This window comes from Lissotriton vulgaris, chromosome 4_2 (genome assembly GCF_964263255.1).
Source record: "Lissotriton vulgaris chromosome 4_2, aLisVul1.2, whole genome shotgun sequence".
In the NCBI taxonomy this organism is placed as follows: Eukaryota; Metazoa; Chordata; class Amphibia; order Caudata; family Salamandridae; genus Lissotriton; species Lissotriton vulgaris.
In genome coordinates this window covers 1,480,812-1,498,949 of record NC_141692.1, presented here as the reverse complement: position 1 = coordinate 1,498,949, position 18,138 = coordinate 1,480,812, and the positions used below count along the sequence as shown (strand labels likewise).

At 46.2% G+C, this 18,138-nt stretch overlaps 1 protein-coding gene across 1 annotated transcript in view; it reads left to right on the top strand.

The window, feature by feature from the left end:
* LOC147718087 (GTPase IMAP family member 4-like) overlaps positions 1–15,858 on the top strand; it is a 109,227-nt gene extending 93,369 nt beyond the window's left edge. The window contains exon 5 of the mRNA XM_086919185.1: positions 13,456–15,858. Within this exon, the coding sequence (XP_086775311.1) occupies positions 13,456–14,270 (815 nt within the window). The 3' untranslated portion in view covers positions 14,271–15,858. The remainder of the gene's footprint in view (positions 1–13,455) is intronic.
* The last annotated feature ends 2,280 nt before the right edge of the window (positions 15,859–18,138 follow it).

Genomic DNA, 18,138 nt, shown 5'->3' with positions numbered 1-18,138 from the left:
TTGCATTTCATACCAATATGTGAGGAGTGGATCTATGTTGTTTCCGAGTGAGACATTAGGAACTTTTTAATGACAATATTGAATGTTGGTCCATCACAACTATGATTATTTCTATATATGTAACATGTCTATGTAAAATAGCTTTAGAGATTGTCTAGGTCTCCCCTGCCGGAGTTTTCCAGCAGCAGAGGGGCAGACTCGTGTCTGTGGCTGCAGCATCCATTTTGTGATGCCAGGGTATACCGGTGTGTACACGTCTCTCCCTCTAGAAGGGTGGAATTATACTCGCGCCACCAGGACTGGCAGGGCGGGGGGTATGATCCCAAAGTGTTTGACACCAAGTACAATATGTTTCCTTGAAGCCATTCCAAAGTTAGCATTTACCGCAAGGTTATAATGTACTTAAGAGTATATGTTAAGGCTGCATCACAGAACAGCCCCTGAAAATAGCTGCAGAGGGGCCCTGTTCGTGCATAGGCACCCTCTCACACAAAACCCAGCACCTTACCTTCAGGATTGATTAGGCCTGCCATAGTGGTGACTGATAGGTTTACATGTCTAGTGATTTCAGGTAGTTAAAGGTAACCTATATCTCAGTAAGGGGTGCATGCACCACCTTACCCAGGCTGCAGTAGCAGTCTTGTGGTGTCATTTTGGATGGCTTCCTAGGGGTGGCACAATACATGCTTCAGACCCTGGTACGCCTCTAGGGTACTTATGTCCTGAGTAACTGGTGTACCACATACTAGGGACTCACTGGGGTACCCCAGGAACCAAACTGGAGTGTACCTAAAGTGTATGCAATTAATTTAGAGAGGAAGTAGCTAGGCTAGGGTCAACGATAGCAGGGCCCCAGCCAGACTAAAGTAAAAAAACAGTGAAACATCAGCAAAAAGTGGGGGTAACCATAAGAAGTAGATCCTACTCTCCTACAACCACTTTCACACATTAATCGTTTGTGGAGTACACTATACATGGTGCATGTTTTCATCAACAGCTTGGATATTTTAAGGTAGAGCATTGTCCAAATTGGAAAAAAAGATTGGCATAGTTAATAATCCGCTGGCGCATCTCTGTGTATTCACTGAGCCTATTTTGCTATCAATGTGTTGTGAATAGGCCTTGATCTCTGACTTGGCCCATGGTTGCCTAGAATTGTTACTTTTTAAACTTGTATTTTCCCTGTCCTAGGAATTTCTAGTATTAGCACGGGGTCCTTGTTTTTCGTAATAGGGGAGAGGATGTAGTCAGAGCAGTCGACCTCGAACCTGGGGTGTGTCTTGGCAAGGACTTCAAAATTCTGGGATTCTGGGCAAATCTCTTAATCTCCCCATGCCTAACAAAAACAAATGTGTCCTTCTGTAACGAAACTGGTGAACATGGAAAGCGCTCTGATACCCAATGTCTCAGGTCTAGTTTGCGCTATAGAAAACGAAAAAAAAAAGAATAAAGGACCCTCCTACTCGCCTCCATGTCTGCTAGTAACAGGGTCAGACACAATACAGGGGGGAGGGAGGGGAGATGACTGGGACAAGGAGGACATTTATCTGGGTAACAAAGATTCCCAGTAACTAACGCCCCATTATGTCCCTGTTTTCAGCTTTCTTTCTCTGTCTTAGAAAGCGTGAAGCTCCTAGATATACATCAGGTTCTCTACTACCCAGGCTGACATGCTTTATTGCTTTTATTATTTGAATAGTTTTTATTATTGAACCCTGTGATTGCATAATGACCCCTTACTGCTGCAGTGCTTTTTTATTGTTTATTGTAATGGCTACCTAAGACTAATATGTGGATAAAGATAACACATTTTGCAGCATGTTAGTTTAGACTTGTAGATCCTTCTGGTGACTCTGAGCCCTATTTCATTATATAAATAGGAGATACCATCAGTGGCCAAATCCTAAATAGACCTGGGTATTTAAGCATTGATTGGGGGAGGTCTTCACAGTGGAATATGTTATGTTTCCTATAGGTACCCCAATATAGGTTCAGGTAGTCATTTAACCTTTCACCTAACTTTTCCCCTACCATTACACTACATAACGGTTCTTGGGAGTGACCTTTTACCTAGTTACGTTACTGCTTTCAGGACGTAGGGATTAACCTGAAAACTACCTTCAGCCATCATGCATGAGGATTCTTGGAAATTCAGCAGGAATACCATGTCCTGCATAATAACTATGTATAAAGGCCATTCCTTTCATCATCTAAGTCCTACATGACACAGTGTTAGAAATGGGGTCACCAATTCTACGGGGAGTAGCATGGAGCAGAGGCGGCAGGTCAAGCTCCTGAGGACATGTGTGAAGCATCCAGGCAGTACCCACAGACAACACACCAGGCACACCACAAAAGAGACACAACGCCAGTTCTGGTTGGAAAAAGAATAACTTTTGTATTAGGTCTAACCTGCAAAGGTAAAACACAGTAATGCACCATAATCACAATAGGGTGCCAACTGGCGCCAGGGCAATGGATACCAGGGGGGACTATTTACAGGGAAAATGGACAAAACAAGAAAAAGGGTTAAGGAAGTCCATTAGTGTTCAGCTGAAATAAAAAGAATGTCAAGAAATGGATGAAACATAGGATCAATATTGCAGGGCAAACAAAGGGCTTAATCCTTGGCCTCACCTGGGTAGAAGGCTTTTAGCATATTAGGAAACATTAGGCATAACTTGCATCAGCATAACATCGAACATTGGATGTAAGAGCCCAATACGCCAGGCCTTAGCATGAATCCTCATCAACATTAGCAACAGGAGGTAAATCTGAAACCTGTCAGGCCTAAAATACCTTTAACAATGCACCTCAACATCAGCACCTGTGTAGTGTAGTCATAAATAAAGGATAGACAATGAACGGCTGGAAACATTCTTTATTACCACAGTTCCGCACGTCGAGAACATGCGACCTCAGCCACAGCTGACTGGGCACCACACAGGAATCTGCCGGTATCGAGGCTCCACCGGCGCTCGCCTTGGAACGCTCGCAGTGGTGACATTCTAAGTGATGTCACCACTGAGTGTTCCAAGGTGTGCAGTGGGACAGGCGGGTGGTGGCTGAGAAGTACAGCTGTAAGTGGACGATACCACAACCTGGCATTGGACAGTTCTTCCCAATAAAACAGTTCCTTCAGGCCAAGCAGGGCTTCTGCCGCACAGCGCTTGGGGGCACAGTCCTCCTAATACAGCACTTAGGAACAAGCAGTTCAGGCAGTAACTCTTCCAGCAGTGCAGCACTTCGCAGGGCAACAGTCACTTCACGGCACAGCGCTTTAGGGTTCTAGCACTTAGAGTGCACAGCAGCGCTCACAGCGATTGGGCCAGCAGCACTTCCCAGGGCAATACAGTGCTTAAAACACTAATAGCAGGGCAGTCTTGGTCACAGCACTTTGGGGACACGAGGCAGTCTCCTGCAGGCAAGAGCCTTCAAGGGCACAGTTCTAGGCTGGATAGCGCTTCCAGGCACACAGCGCTTCTTCTCAACACAGCACTCCCCAATAGCAGTTCCCAGGGAAATACAGCGCTTAACACACACAGCCGTTCAGATGGGCCCAGTTCCCTTAACACAGCGCTGTAGGATTCTGGAGTGTAGCGCTCCCAGATTATAGCTCCTGGGGGACAAAATCCTTTAGCTTTAGCGCTTAGCAGGCAGCACTCACGAGGCACAGCAGTTTCCAGTGGCACCCAGCGCAAGGGGGGGCGGATAGTCCCAGCAGCGAGCCCCAGGGTAACTCTTCTCACCTCCTGGGTGGTGGGGTCCAAGATGCACCTTCCCTTCTTGGCGCTTCTTTGTGCAGCGCTTGCGTGGTGCGAGGTTCCGGCAGCTTCAGGGACCTCCTTCCTCAGGGGCCCGGGAGGACAGAGCAGTAGGCACTACTGGGCCAGGTCAGCAGTTAGTGGGGGCATCATCAAAACAGGGTGGTAGGCTTTCACCATCCCCACTGCAGCGTGGCCCTCCTCCTACACGGCAGCCTAAACTCCTGCAGTGGGGCTCCACAAGCCCTGGGGACAGTAGGGGAGTTCTGGATGGGTGCAGGGTCCAGCACACAGGCCCAAGTGGTGGTATCACCTGACAGCAGGTCCCCTCACGTTCATGTCCAGCTCTGTCTCTGCCCATGCCAACTCTACTGCTCTACCTATACCATAAAGGCTGGAAGCCACTAGAATGCTCATGCGAACTACTTCTAACTGGCTCAGGAGGAGGAATAGAGCACCTTGGGTGCCAGACTTTCCCTCCAAATGCAGGGATGGCTGGGTACCTAACATCTAGACCGCTAACCTACTGCAGTCAGGTGGCACAACGCACAGCCTTGGCATCCATTTCAAAAGCAAAACACAAATGCAGCATTTCACCAGAGTACATGTTTACAATGTGGTAAAATAAGTGTACACACCATTGCATTGCATTTAACATTACACGGGGCTTCTCATACCTCACATGGCCTATACAATTTTATTTACCATGGGGGAGACGTCCTTAAACAGGGGGGTGAAAAGCGAAACATTTTGGGAAAAGGGGTGTGGAGTGGGATTTAGGGCGGGCCGGAATAACAGGCGTGGAGGCCGTATAAAGTGCGCTATGATTAGCGAAAACTTTATTGTTCATACAAAAGAAACACGGGTCAAAGGACGAAAAGGTTCGGGTGAAAATCCAGGTGGGTTGTAGAGGTGAGGTGTCTGGGAAGGTTCCGTGGGGATGTTCGCTGCTGGGCTGTGGTCGTCTTTCCGTGGTGTAGGAACGGTGAGTCACTCGGAGGAAAAGAGAACGAAAACAGGGCGATTAGTTCAGGGGTAACAAAACTCGTCTCAATACTGTCACCAACACCTTGGGCTGTGTGAGGAAGGTTAGGGTAGGACGTGACGGGGTGGGGTTGCGGGACGAGGTAAAGACGGGTAGAGGGTGAACGCAAGCGTGGACGGGATGGGGAAATAGTGCGCAATTCTATACAGTGTCGGTGCACGTTTTTACAGTGAAAGTGGTTCAGAGCGCTATTTACACTATGTACACATCTACCAGTGGAAACAGGGGGAAATGGTAACGAGGTACTCACATGCCCCGCCGTAACTCTCCTGTGAGTTACGGCCGCTCTCCAGCCACCTCCTGAGGACGCCACCAGTCCTCACACCAGACGTCTTCCTCGTCTGCTTCTTCTTTCCGGTCCTTCGGTTCTTCCGCTGCTGGTTCTCCGAGGTCTGCCAACTCCTGCCACGAGCTCGCTGTTGGGAACCCCTAGTCGTTTGGGTCGTCGGCTTTTCTACTCTCCTGCCTGTATCCGGTCGAATGACTTCCGGGGTTAGGTGAGTTCACTTCCGGTCCTTCACTAGCGACCCAACTTCCGGGGTCATGGAGGGACGTTTCCAATCCGTCCTGTATCGTTGTTACCGATGGAGCCTGCGGGAAGACAGGAAGAGGAGTAGTTCAGGAGGGATAAGAGTCCACAGCGCTCCGTCGTACCCCCGAGGTAGGGATCAACCCTTCACATTCCCTTCCCCTAGGAGTGTTTCTTGTAGGGCTGGTGGGTGGTGGATATCGGGATAGATAGTCTGCGTTGCCCTGTTCTAGGCCTTTTCGATGCAATGTTCGAAAACGAAAAGGCTGGAGGGAAAGAAACCAACGAAGCACTCGATCATTGTGTCCCCTGTTGCGAGCCATCCATTCAAGTGGAGCGTGGTCTGTATACAAAATGAATTCCCTACCGTCAAGGTAGTAGCGAAGACTTTCCACTGCCCACTTGATAGCGAGTGCTTCTTTTTCGACAACCGAATAGTTGACTTCCCTGGGAAACAGTTTTCTGCTAAGATACAGAATGGGTTTCTCTGCTCCTTCCGAATCTTTTTGGGATAGAACAGCCCCTAAACCGTGATCCGATGCATCAGTTTGCAAAATAAAAGGCTGACTATAATCAGGGCTCATCAACACAGGTTCAGAGGTCAAGGCGTTCTTCAGAACATTGAAGGCTTGCAGAAGTACAGGAGATGGTTGTTGGAGGGTCTCCTCTGTTTTTGCTCTCTTTTTGAGGAGATCCGTTAGGGGAGCTGCTACTTGTGAAAAGTTGGGGATAAATCTCCTGTAATAACCCAACATGCCCAAGAAGGCACGAAGGTCTTTTCGTGTTTTTGGGAAAGGTATCGCCTGTATTGTTTTGACTTTGCTCTCTTGGGGCCGAATGTGTCCTTCACCCAACAAATAGCCGAGATATTTAACACTCTGTGCCGCTAATGTGGTTTTAGCTGGGTTAATGGTAAACCCGTATTTGCCTAGAGAGGAGACTACTGAATATAAATGGGACAGGTGTTGCTCCCTAGTGTCACTATAAATGACGATGTCATCAAGATAAGCACCTGCATACGAAGCATGAGGGCGTAGGACTTGATTCATGGCCCTCTGAAATGTCGCCGGGGCCCCGTGCAAGCCGAAGGGCATTACTTTAAACTGAAACAGGCCTTCGGGGGTGGAGAAGGCGGTCTTGTGTTTGTCCTCAGCTTTCAGCGGAATCTGCCAATAGCCCTTGCACAGATCAAGAGTGCTAATGTACCTTGCTTTGCCTATTCGTTCAATCATCTCGTCCACACGGGGAAGAGGATATGAATCAAAGGCGGAGATCTTATTCACCTCCCTGAAGTCAATACAAAACCGTGTAGAACCATCAGGTTTAGGGACTAAAACAATGGGCGAATTCCAGCTACTGCTCGATCGTTCAATGATATCCATTTTGAGCATTTGGTTCGTTTCTTCTTTGATTACAGCTCGACGGGCTTCCGGAATACGGTACGGTCGTTGCCTTACCGTTTTCCCTGGCTCAGTGTGGATGGCGTGTTCCACCACAGTGGTATGCCCAGGCAGAGTCGAAAAGACTGTTTGTAGTGGTACCAGTGAACGGCAAAGTTCTTGTTTTTGGTGTTCCATCAAACCGGTGTCAAAACAACCTTCAAACAGGAAGGGTTCGTGACCCGATAGAACAGGGCGTGGTCCCTCCCATTTCTTGAGGAGGTTGATGTGAAAGATTTGGTTGATTCCCCTATTGGCATCTGTTTCCACCTCGTATGTGACTGGAGTCACTTGCCTTACTATCGTAAATGGACCCTGCCACTGACCCAATAGCTTATGGTCCGAAGAGGGAATTAGGAGGAGTACCTGGTCTCCTGGAACAAACGTTCTGGGTTTGGTTCCCTTGTCGTACTGGTTTTTCTGAGTGGACTGTGCTGCGACAAGATTCTGCTTGACAATTTCACGGACCTCACCTAAGTGGGTTTTTAAATTTTCAATGTACTCTGGAAGAGGACGAGTCCGGTCAGGCTCTGCCTCCCAAGCCTCACGAGCCATATCCAACAGGGTTCTGGGTGCCCTGCCATATAATAATTCATATGGCGAGTAGCCGGTACTACTTTGTACTTTACAGCGGATGGCAAAAAGAGCAAGGGGCAGCATTTCCTCCCAGCGTTTACTCTCTAGTCCCAACAGTTTTTTTAGAGTGATTTTTAGGGTTGCATTATAGAGCTGGACTAAACCGTCGGTTTGGGGATGGTAAGCAGAAGTTCTTATTTGCTTGATTCCCAGTGTAGAACAGACCTGACGCATTAGCGAGGAAACAAAGGGGGTGCCCTGGTCGGTTAAAATCTCTCTGGGAAAACCCACTCTAGAAAAGATGGCAATAAGGGCTTTGGCTATGTTCTGTGTTGTTGGTTGCCGGAGGGGAACTGCTTCGGGGAAGCGAGTGGCGTAATCCACTAGTACTAGGGCGTACCTGTATCCACTTCTGGATGGCAAAAGGGGACCTATAAGATCCATTCCTACTCTAGAAAAAGGAATGTCAATTAGTGGTAAAGGTCGGAGGGGAACCCTTGGGGGTCTATACCGACTATTTTTTTGTCACACCGGGCACTCCCTACAGTAACGTTTAATCTCTGCATACACTCCTGGCCAATAAAACTTCTCCAGAATGGCTTCCCCCGTCTTCTCGTCACTGAAGTGCCCTCCCAGTAAATGACTATGGGCCAAAAAGAGTACTTTCTCCCGAAATAGTCCTGGAATGACTAACTGGGCATTTTTCTGAGGTCCCCCTTTTCTATAGAGGAGTCCGTTTTTTATGTAAAAATAAGGACCTACTTGTAATGGATCCTCGTTGGGAAGAGCCTGACCCCATGCATCTTGGAGAACCGGATCTTCTTGTTGGGCGGCTCGAAACTCTCTGTCAGTTTCCCAGGGATGGGTTTCCGTTTGTGCAGGACAGGCCAAGGAATAGTCCCTTTTCTCTTTTTTCTTTTGAGTTTTGGTTTTCAAAGGTTTTGGTGAATGTTCTGTAGCAGGGGAGACTCTTGAAAAAGGTGCTTCAGCCCACCATTTCTTTAGTGAATCTGTGGTATCCTGTAGGAGGTGAGGAAGACCACTGTAATCACTACCTAATATAGCCTCTTCGGGAAGATTCGGAACCAGTCCAACAGTCAAGGAACTACCAGTACTACTGGGGTGTTGTACATATACTTTGGCCGTTGGATAACATTTCGTGTCTCCGTGGACACACTTGATGGCTACAGTTCCTGTTACAGGTTCCGGAGAGTGAGGGAGATCTTGGGGTCGTAACACGCTGTGTCTGCAGCCTGTGTCAGCAAGCGCCATCATTTTGTGTCCATTGATCTGTATAGGACAGTGAAAGGGTGGGGGAGCGGAGTCAGCATTGAAACACACATAGTTTTTAGCTACACCTATTTCCATCGGCTCTTCTTTCTGGGGGCATATACGGGCGATATGTCCGTACCCTCCACAATGATAGCACTGTGGACCGGGTTGTGGCGCTCTCGGCATCACTGGATACGGCATTGGAGGTATCGGCTCCGGTTTGCGAAGCACAGGTGGAGGTTTTGATGGCCGTACATGACTGCCATGACTTGGTCGTGGAGGATGTTCTTCTTTTGCTCGTTGAGAGTCTTGTGCTCGGTTGTACGCGCTAGCAATTTCAACTGCACTGTCAAGAGTAAGTCGTGCGTGTTGTCGCACCCACTTTTGTGTGGCAGGATGTAATGAGGTGAGGAATTGCTCCAAATAAATCTTGGCCAGTATCTCGTCTTTACTGGACGTGGCTGGTTTTAGCCAACGGTTAGCCAAATCTTTTATTCGGAAGGACAACGCCCGGAGATTCTCTTGCGGACCCTCCTTAGCCTGACGAAGACGAAGTCTATACGTCTCGTCGTCAATTCCGAGCCGTTCCAGTATACAAGCCTTAATATCCTCGTATGGGGTTGCACCTTGTATATTTGCCTGTTGATACGCTGCCTGTAGTTCTCCGGTTAGTAGGGGACCAAGGTAATGACCCCACCGGTCGGCGGGCCATGCTGCGGCCTGAGCCAAACGTTCAAAGTTCGTAAAGAAGAAATCTGGGTCTTCTCCTGCTACGTATTTCTGTAGTACAACAGAGGGAAGAGAGGCCAGCGGTTTTTGTTGGCCCATGACTGTTGCAAGTTTCTCAAGTGTCTTATCCTGAGCTGTGCCCTGACCTTTTAGGACATCGTACAATTGTCCCCGGTCGTCTTCTGCGGTTTTCAGGAATTGTTCCATCAATTTTCCTAGATGTTCCTGTCCTTCCGCTAGTTGTTTGACTGCGGCCTCCATGCTTCCGGGCGATCCCACTTCTGACACCAACTGTGGAGTGGGATTTAGGGCGGGCCGGAATAACAGGCGTGGAGGCCGTATAAAGTGCGCTATGATTAGCGAAAACTTTATTGTTCATACAAAAGAAACACGGGTCAAAGGACGAAAAGGTTCGGGTGAAAATCCAGGTGGGTTGTAGAGGTGAGGTGTCCGGGAAGGTTCCGTGGGGATGTTCGCTGCTGGGCTGTGGTCGTCTTTCCGTGGTGTAGGAACGGTGAGTCACTCGGAGGAAAAGAGAACGAAAACAGGGCGATTAGTTCAGGGGTAACAAAACTCGTCTCAATACTGTCACCAACACCTTGGGCTGTGTGAGGAAGGTTAGGGTAGGACGTGACGGGGTGGGGTTGCGGGACGAGGTAAAGACGGTTGGAGGGTGAACGCAAGCGTGGACGGGATGGGGAAATAGTGCGCAATTCTATACAGTGTCGGTGCACGTTTTTACAGTGAAAGTGGTTCAGAGCGCTATTTACACTATGTACACATCTACCAGTGGAAACAGGGGGAAATGGTAACGAGGTACTCACATGCCCCGCCGTAACTCTCCTGTGAGTTACGGCCGCTCTCCAGCCACCTCCTGAGGACGCCACCACTCCTCACACCAGACGTCTTCCTCATCTGCTTCTTCTTTCCGGTCCTTCGGTTCTTCCGCTGCTGGTTCTCCGAGGTCTGCCAACTCCTGCCACGAGCTCGCTGTTGGGAACCCCGAGTCGTTTGGGTCGTCGGCTTTTCTACTCTCCTGCCTGTATCCGGTCGAATGACTTCCGGGGTTAGGTGAGTTCACTTCCGGTCCTTCACTAGCGACCCAACTTCCGGGGTCATGGAGGGACGTTTCCAATCCGTCCTGTATCGTTGTTACCGATGGAGCCTGCGGGAAGACAGAGAGAGGAGTAGTTCCGGAGGGATAAGAGTCCACAGCGCTCCGTCGTACCTCGAGGTAGGGATCAACCCTTCACAAGGGGCCAAGTCCAACACACAGCAAGATACAACTCCTGAGGGTACCACTTTAGGAATATGCACACCATATCTTTGCTGAGGCAGGAGAGGAGAAAAGGACTTCCATGCTGAGTCACTGACGCGAGACGCTGAGGTTCCTGCACTCTGACACTCCAGCTTGCTGTGGTCTGACATCCCTCTTAGGCTATCCGTCTTCAGACCAAGACAGGGTCCCTTAGTTTTTCACTTCTGGTAATGGGGTTGGCATCATCCTAGGGGGATTCTTGGCTTTACTCCCACACACATGCTAGGTACACTTAGGTACATCTAGTTAGGGTTGCATCGTAAGGTTACCCATTTTATTGTCATGTATTTTTTACCTGCCTGTATTTATCATTTTAGCACTGTGGTAGAAATCTACCATCCTTTTACTATGTTAATGCTTATAATCATTTATAACTGTTTCTGTCCAATGGTTTTTTCAACACACCTCTTTTACACTAGAATGACGTTGGTTCAATAAATGCCTATTGAAAACGTTCACACGTTTATTCTGTGTATCTCTCTGAGAAAAAGTGAGCATGAGTGACTGAGCAAAAGGTATTGCACTGTTTTCATGATCCCTGATTGGACAGAGTTGTCATGTTCGATATTTACCAAGAACTATTCTAGTGGCACTGTTACACACCAATTCTTTCAACTCTTTATCCTTATAGTTCACATCATACTCATTGGAAAGTACCACTCTTGAGAGAGTATCTGCAATACAGTTACGTGCACCGGGCAAATACTCAACATTAAAATCATAAGCTTGAAGAGCCACAACCCATTTAGAAATTCTGCTAGGGATAGCATCAATAACCTTTTTGTTGAAAACCTCACATAAGGCTTTGTGATCCGTTCTCACCCAAAACTTTGTGCCCCACAGTACATTTTTTAACTTCTTTGAGGCCCAGTGTACTGCCAGTGCCTCTCTCTCAATTAGAAAGTACCTAAGCTCTGCCCCTTTTAAACTTCTAGAGAGAAATAAAATGACATTGACCACATCAACTTTTTCTTGTGTTGTTCATACTTGCATCAGTGATTAACACTGAGTTGAAGGAGGGATTAAAACTCATTAGTTTAGGAGTTTTTCTTTAAATGGGCCTTTAAGTTATTGAACTCTTCTTCACACTGTAATGTCCACTTAAAGTCAACTCCTTTGCACAACAAAGTCCCCATGTTAACCCTTTTCAAGCCAAACCTTGTACACATTTACTGTAGTACTCAGTCATACCAAGGAATTTCATCAACTCTTCCTTATTGGTCGGAGCAGCCAAGTTTTGTATAGCTTCAATCAGCTCTTGTTTAGGTTCTACATCACTCTCAGAAATAGTGTGTCCAAGATAGTTTATAGAAGATCTCCTAAATTTGCATATGTCCAACCTGACAGTGAGGTTGTGTTGATTAAACCTCTCCAACACTTGTCTTAACCTTAAATCATGTTCCTTGTCGTCTCCCAAAAATTAAAACATCATCCTGATAAATGTTAACACCAAGTTGACCTTGCAACACCTTTTCTAACGCTCTTTGAAAAACTGATGCCGCCGATACCAAGCCAAACGGCAACCTTACGAATCTGAAGGTTCCGAACAGAGTGATAAAGGTGGTGTCATCTTTTCAGTCATCATCCAATTTATACTGATCATAGGCAGACCTGAGATCCACAGTTGAAAATACCTTTGCATTCTTCAACAACATGAGCATGTCAGAAATCTTAGGAAGTGGATACCTGTCAACAATGACTTGTCTATTTGAAGCTCTGAAATCTATGCATAAACGCAAACTTCCATCAGATTTGCAAGCTGCAACCACAAGCCCCAACCATTGGGTCCCTTCAAACTCTTCAGAATGTCTCGATTGTCGCTTTTGGCATTTAAGCACTAGAAAGAACATTTTTATATTTAACCTTTACAAATTCATATCTCCGGTTCCCTACATTGGATTCTTGTCATTTTGGTGTCACCCTGAAGATAAAAATATTGTGTATTTTTAGAAATTGGATTTGAATTTTTATTTTGTGCTCTGCATCACTCATTAACTGTTTAGGTTATATTGAATGCTTTACACACATGTCTTCGAAGTTAAACTTGACTGATTACGAACCAAGCTACCAAAGGTTCAGCAAGGATTAATTTATTGAGGCTGACTGGGCTCTATTTATGATTGTGGTATTAAAACTAGCTGTAGGTACCTACATGTACCAAAAACCAACTTCCAGTAGAATAAAATAGAATTACACAAAGTGAGGCCAGAAAACCTGGGACGATTCCCGGCTTCCCCAATTGACTAACTAAACTGTGTGATTCTAGGTCATTGTTTATTTTACTTTGCCTTACATTTTTCTGTTATGACATATAAGAGTACTTAAAACCTTCTCTTGTGTTTGATTTTTTTAATTATAATGTCGTCCACTCAAAAGGGCTACATGACTACTGACTTGTGTTTAGGTTAATGTTTGGCATTGTTGTTAGGGTGGGAGGAAGCTTGAACGTTTCTATGTTATGTTAGAGAACTTATCACATTTTTATACGGTGGTTGCAAGATGTCTTTAAAAAAGAATGTGTTCTTAAAGGTGCAGGACGTCTTATTTGCTACTTTTCTTTTACTTAGTTAACATCTAAGAAAATTATTGCACTTTTATTTTTGTGCTCCTGAGATGTCTAACTGATTATATTATGTGTTAGCATTGCAGCTGGAATGAGTGTTAATGCTTTAAATGTTCCTTTTGCTCTAGAGAACAGTCATAGGTTTAAAAACCTGTTCTTAGTACTTTTGAAATGCATCCAGTATGGCTTGTCTGTGACCTGTGCATTCTTTTCTTCACAGGGACCTGTGAGTTGAGGATTGTCCTGGTGGGGAAGACTGGAGTGGGAAAGAGTGCAACAGGAAACACCATCCTTGGGCGGGAAAAGTTTTTCTCCAAAGCATCTTCGAAGGCAGTGACAAGTGAATGCGAGGAAGGGTCCTGTGTGTGGAACAGACAAAAGATCATAGTCATTGACACTCCTGGATTGTTCGACCCCATGATTCCAAATTCAGTAATTGCTCAAGAGATCTCCAGATGTGTAGTGATGTCAGCCCCTGGCCCCCACGCTATTGTCCTGGTGCTTCAGGCCAGTCGTTTCACCCCAGAAGAGGCGAGGGCTGTCCAAGATATCCAGGACCTATTCGGAGAAGAGGCCGCAAGATACATGATGGTCCTGTTTACACGAATGGATGACCTGGAAGCTGATGGAATTAACCTTGTAAACTACATCCGCAGCTCAGATTCCAAGCTGAAAGGGGTGATGAGGGGCTGTGGGAACCGCTACGTAGCCTTCAACAACGGGGCTAAAGGGCTGAAGCGACAGCAGCAGGTGTGTGCACTGATCTCAATGGTCCAGAAGATGGTGAATGAAAATGGAGGCTCATACTACACGACAGAGATGTTTCAGAGGGCAGAGGAGAAGATCCAGAGACGGGAACAGGAGATCAGGGATGAGAGGCAGAGATCCAGACAAACTAATGAAGGGCTGTTAACTCCCCGTGAAGAGGCGAAGAAGAGTGTCCTTAAACACATACTGGATGCATTAAAGGCATTCCTACCGGTGCTGGGAACGTTGTTTAGTATCGCAGCAGCTTTGAGTACGATATTACGTTAAGCCGAAAACATATAAAAGAAAACTGCAGCTTTCTAGTCAAATGCTGGCAGCTCATCAATTTTTATTTTCATTGCGAAATGTCTTGTGCTCACACTTTTTCACTGCCACACTCGGCACCTACTTTCCTTTCTTCAGTGAACGGAATTAAGAAATTAGAAAGTAAGGATTGACCTTCCGGTCTGAGACCTCTCAATAACAATACCAAGGGGCTCACCCCCAAACAGTGAAAATAAAATATGTGAATCTGAATTTGTAAAACACCTTAACAAGAAAAATCTATACATAATACCAAGTATCATTCTGATGTATATATGCACTCTTCTTCTGAGATCACCTCTTGTAGGAAAGTAAGATCTGCTACTTTTGGTTACCCCTACTTTTTTGCTTGATGTAATGCTGTTTTGACTAGTCTGACTGGAATCCTGCTAATCTGGACACCAGTCTATCTGATTTCTCCCTAAACTATTATGTTATGTACTTAGGTAAACCCCAGATTTGATACTGGGGTGCCTTTGTCAGTCCCTAGTATATGGTACCTATGTATGCATAGGCACCCCAGAGGTCTCCCATGGGCTTTAACATGTATTATGACACCCGAGAAAGAGACCATTCAAAATGGAGATGCAGGCCTCATATTGCAGCTGGTGTAAGTTGGTACATGCACCCCTTACTTAAGATATTTTCACAATATCTAAGGGTCACAGTACTTAAATCCTATCAGTCACCCCTATGGCAGGTCTTTATAATCCTGAAGGCAAGGTGCTTGGTTCTAAATGAGAAGATGCCCCTGCATGAGCAGGACACCACTGCTTCCTACGAAGTCCATCCTCTTTGGTTGTCAGTGAAGCAAACATATACTAATATAGAGGGGCATAATGCAACCGCGTGATGACCATCTCACAAATCACTGCAACAAACCCTAGTGGGTGAAATCATTGTTCGTGTCAAACATGTTGGAATCATACCCCCACTCTGGTAACCGGTGTGGGAGGTATGATTTCACCCACTAGGACCACCGTCCGTGGGGCTCTCTGTGGTACCAGTACCAGCCTTCTACCTCCAGACAGCACAAAATGGTTGCTGCCGACCAGAGATATATATCTGCCCTCCTGCTGCTGAGCCAAGCTCGAGCAGGTGAAAGCAGGACAATAGTAATCCTGTCACAGGAAGGTTTTAAAACCTCCCTGACAGAATTTAGTGTATAAGGGCTGGGTGGGTGCACTTGCCAGCACCTATGAGTCTGCCTGAGGGGCGCATGTGGTGTCCCTGTTCATAGTGCAGTTGACACCAGTCCTGGGTGTACTTGATCTTAAAAAATCCAACCGCGATTTACACATAGAGTTCTACGGGGCCCGCAGTCGTGTTCTCACACTGCATCCGCCATCTTTGGTGTCCCTTACTACCTACCTTGGGTGGTCCTTGGGGCCCCAGAGATTCTAACACCTCTCGACATTGTCCTGACTCGAGTCGTGGGTCTTATACCACTTTCTTAGTATATGGTTTGGTCCCCTCCGGGGCACACTGTGTATTAGGGCTATTTACTGCAATTTCTTTGCTATAGTATTGTGTGCTTTGTATATATCTTCGTGTGGGTGATACTGAAATGTAGTAGAGAGTATTATAAAGACATATTTTTATAAATACCTTGTGTTATTCTCTTCCATTTAATCTATAAAGTTATATTCTGGTAAAAATAGCTGCTGTACAATCCTTCAAGCCTAAGTCTGAAGGCTGCTCTCTACAGAAACACTTTATAGCTTTCTAAAGTTGTCTGAGACCTCTTAAATCACCATAAGGATTGTCTGGACTGGTGAAAGGTGCCCACTTGCATTAGTGGACATCATATACCAGGTCAGACTCTCACAACCCTAAAGATCACATAGCTATCCACTCACTTTTTCTGAAACCACATCTTAACACCTAACAAGCTAGATGGCTAGGTGAAAAAAAACACATGCACAAAGGTCAAATAAGCTTGGCCATTCAGCGTTAAGCAGGATATAACCAGACACGTGCAGTTAGACTGTGCGGTTAGACAAATCTATCTTTGATACAGCTTTGTTTCCTAGAACCAATACTCACATAGGGGTTTCCACGCACATCATGTTAGGCTATACCCACCTACATGCGCTTCTATTTATGAGAAATAACTCCTCCTGCTGATGTTATTTTGTGTATCCTGTGTGACCATTGCTTACATAACAGGATGAGCTTGTAACCTTTCTGTTTGTGGTTTTATGGTTTAAATATTACTGAATGTTAGCAGGACCTCGGAATATCAGCTTTTCTTCTGTAGCCAGAGAACTGATCTTCCCCAACTGTCAAAGTCTGTTAAGAAGTTGAGTGCTGATTCTCACGTTGAGGGAGTTGCCAAAGTATGGGCTGCTGGCGATGAGGGCCTGGGTGATGGTGCATCTGATGTTGAAGGGGAGCCATTTGCAGATTTTTCTGAGCAGGTGCAGGGTAAGAAAGCAGGAAAATGAGACAGCATTTATCTGCTTCCTTATTGAGAGCATGCGGATTAGTATTATTCTGAGGTTTCTTGCATGCTCTGTGGGTGCTGGTGCTGGGCCTTACTCTGTAGGCCACAGTGTCTACCCACAGGGAATTATTGTTTTCAAAGATGAGTATTTCTGTTTTGTCTGAGTTGAGTTTGAGGCACCTACCGTGCAACCAACTTGCGACCCTGATCATGGAACCTGAGTATGTTGGATTTGTGTTAGTCGGGTGTGTGGAGAGTTAAAGGTTGATCAGATTATGTGAATGCCATGGGATCTGACCAGGGTAGCTAGAGGTGTCATTTAAGTGTTGAAGAGAGTAAGGCTGAGAGAGGATCCTTGTGGGTCGCTTCTGATTATGTTTTTAGTTCCCGAGGTGGTGGGTGGGAGACAGACACTTTGGGTTCAACTGAAGAGAAAGGAAGAGACCAATATGAATGCTTTCCCTTGGATCCCCATTTGGTGAAGACCTTGGAGGAGGGTGTGGTGGGACACAAGGGTAAACACTGTTAAGTGATCGAGGAGGATCCGGGCAAAGGTCTGTCTCAATGCTAGTAGGGTCCTGATGTTATCTATGGCTGTTATCAGGGTGGGCTCTGTGAGGTTGGAGCTGGACTCAGGTTGGGAGGGGTCTAGTAGATTGTTCTTCTCCAGGTGGGCAGTTAGTTGGAGGTTTTTTTACTTTCTCTAGTACCTTGGCTGGGAAAAGGCAGGAGGGTATTTTGGCTCTATGGTATGTTTTTTGAGGAGCAGTTTGATTGCTGCTTATTTCCAACCTTCAGGGAAGGAGGATTTTTTGATTGTGGCGATTTCCTTTCTGATACAATTATTTCCTAGATTGAACATATGGTCTTTGTGGGCTCCTGAGAGAATGTAACCAGTGATACCGTCAGTTTTGTTCATGCAGAGAGGCTCCCACGTGTTTACTGAGCTTTTGTGGAGTTCATGGGTATTGAGGAACCTGCTGAGCTTGGTTATCAGTGGTTGGGGGTCAAAGTGCTCATATATGGTGACATTCTTGGTATGCAAGAAGTCTGCTAGGGTGTTGCAGAGCTCCTGCAAAGGGGTGATGGTGTTCTCTGTGGCTGTGGGGTAGGAGAGTTCCTTTATGATGCAGAATAATTTATTGCTGTGGTTTGAGCTGGAATCCTGGTGAATGACCAGGGTATTTTTTTTGTGTAGATTGTAGTTGCTAGTGATACCTGTCTGAGGGCCAGTTTGAAATTGTTGTGGTAATTTGTTTTGCTGGTGTACCGGATCCACTCAAGCTGTTTTCAGGCACACTTTATAGATTTGAGCTATGGTGAGAACCAGCTGTGATGTTTGGAGGATCTTCAAGGTTTTGGTGGTTTTGAGGGGGTGCAACTTTT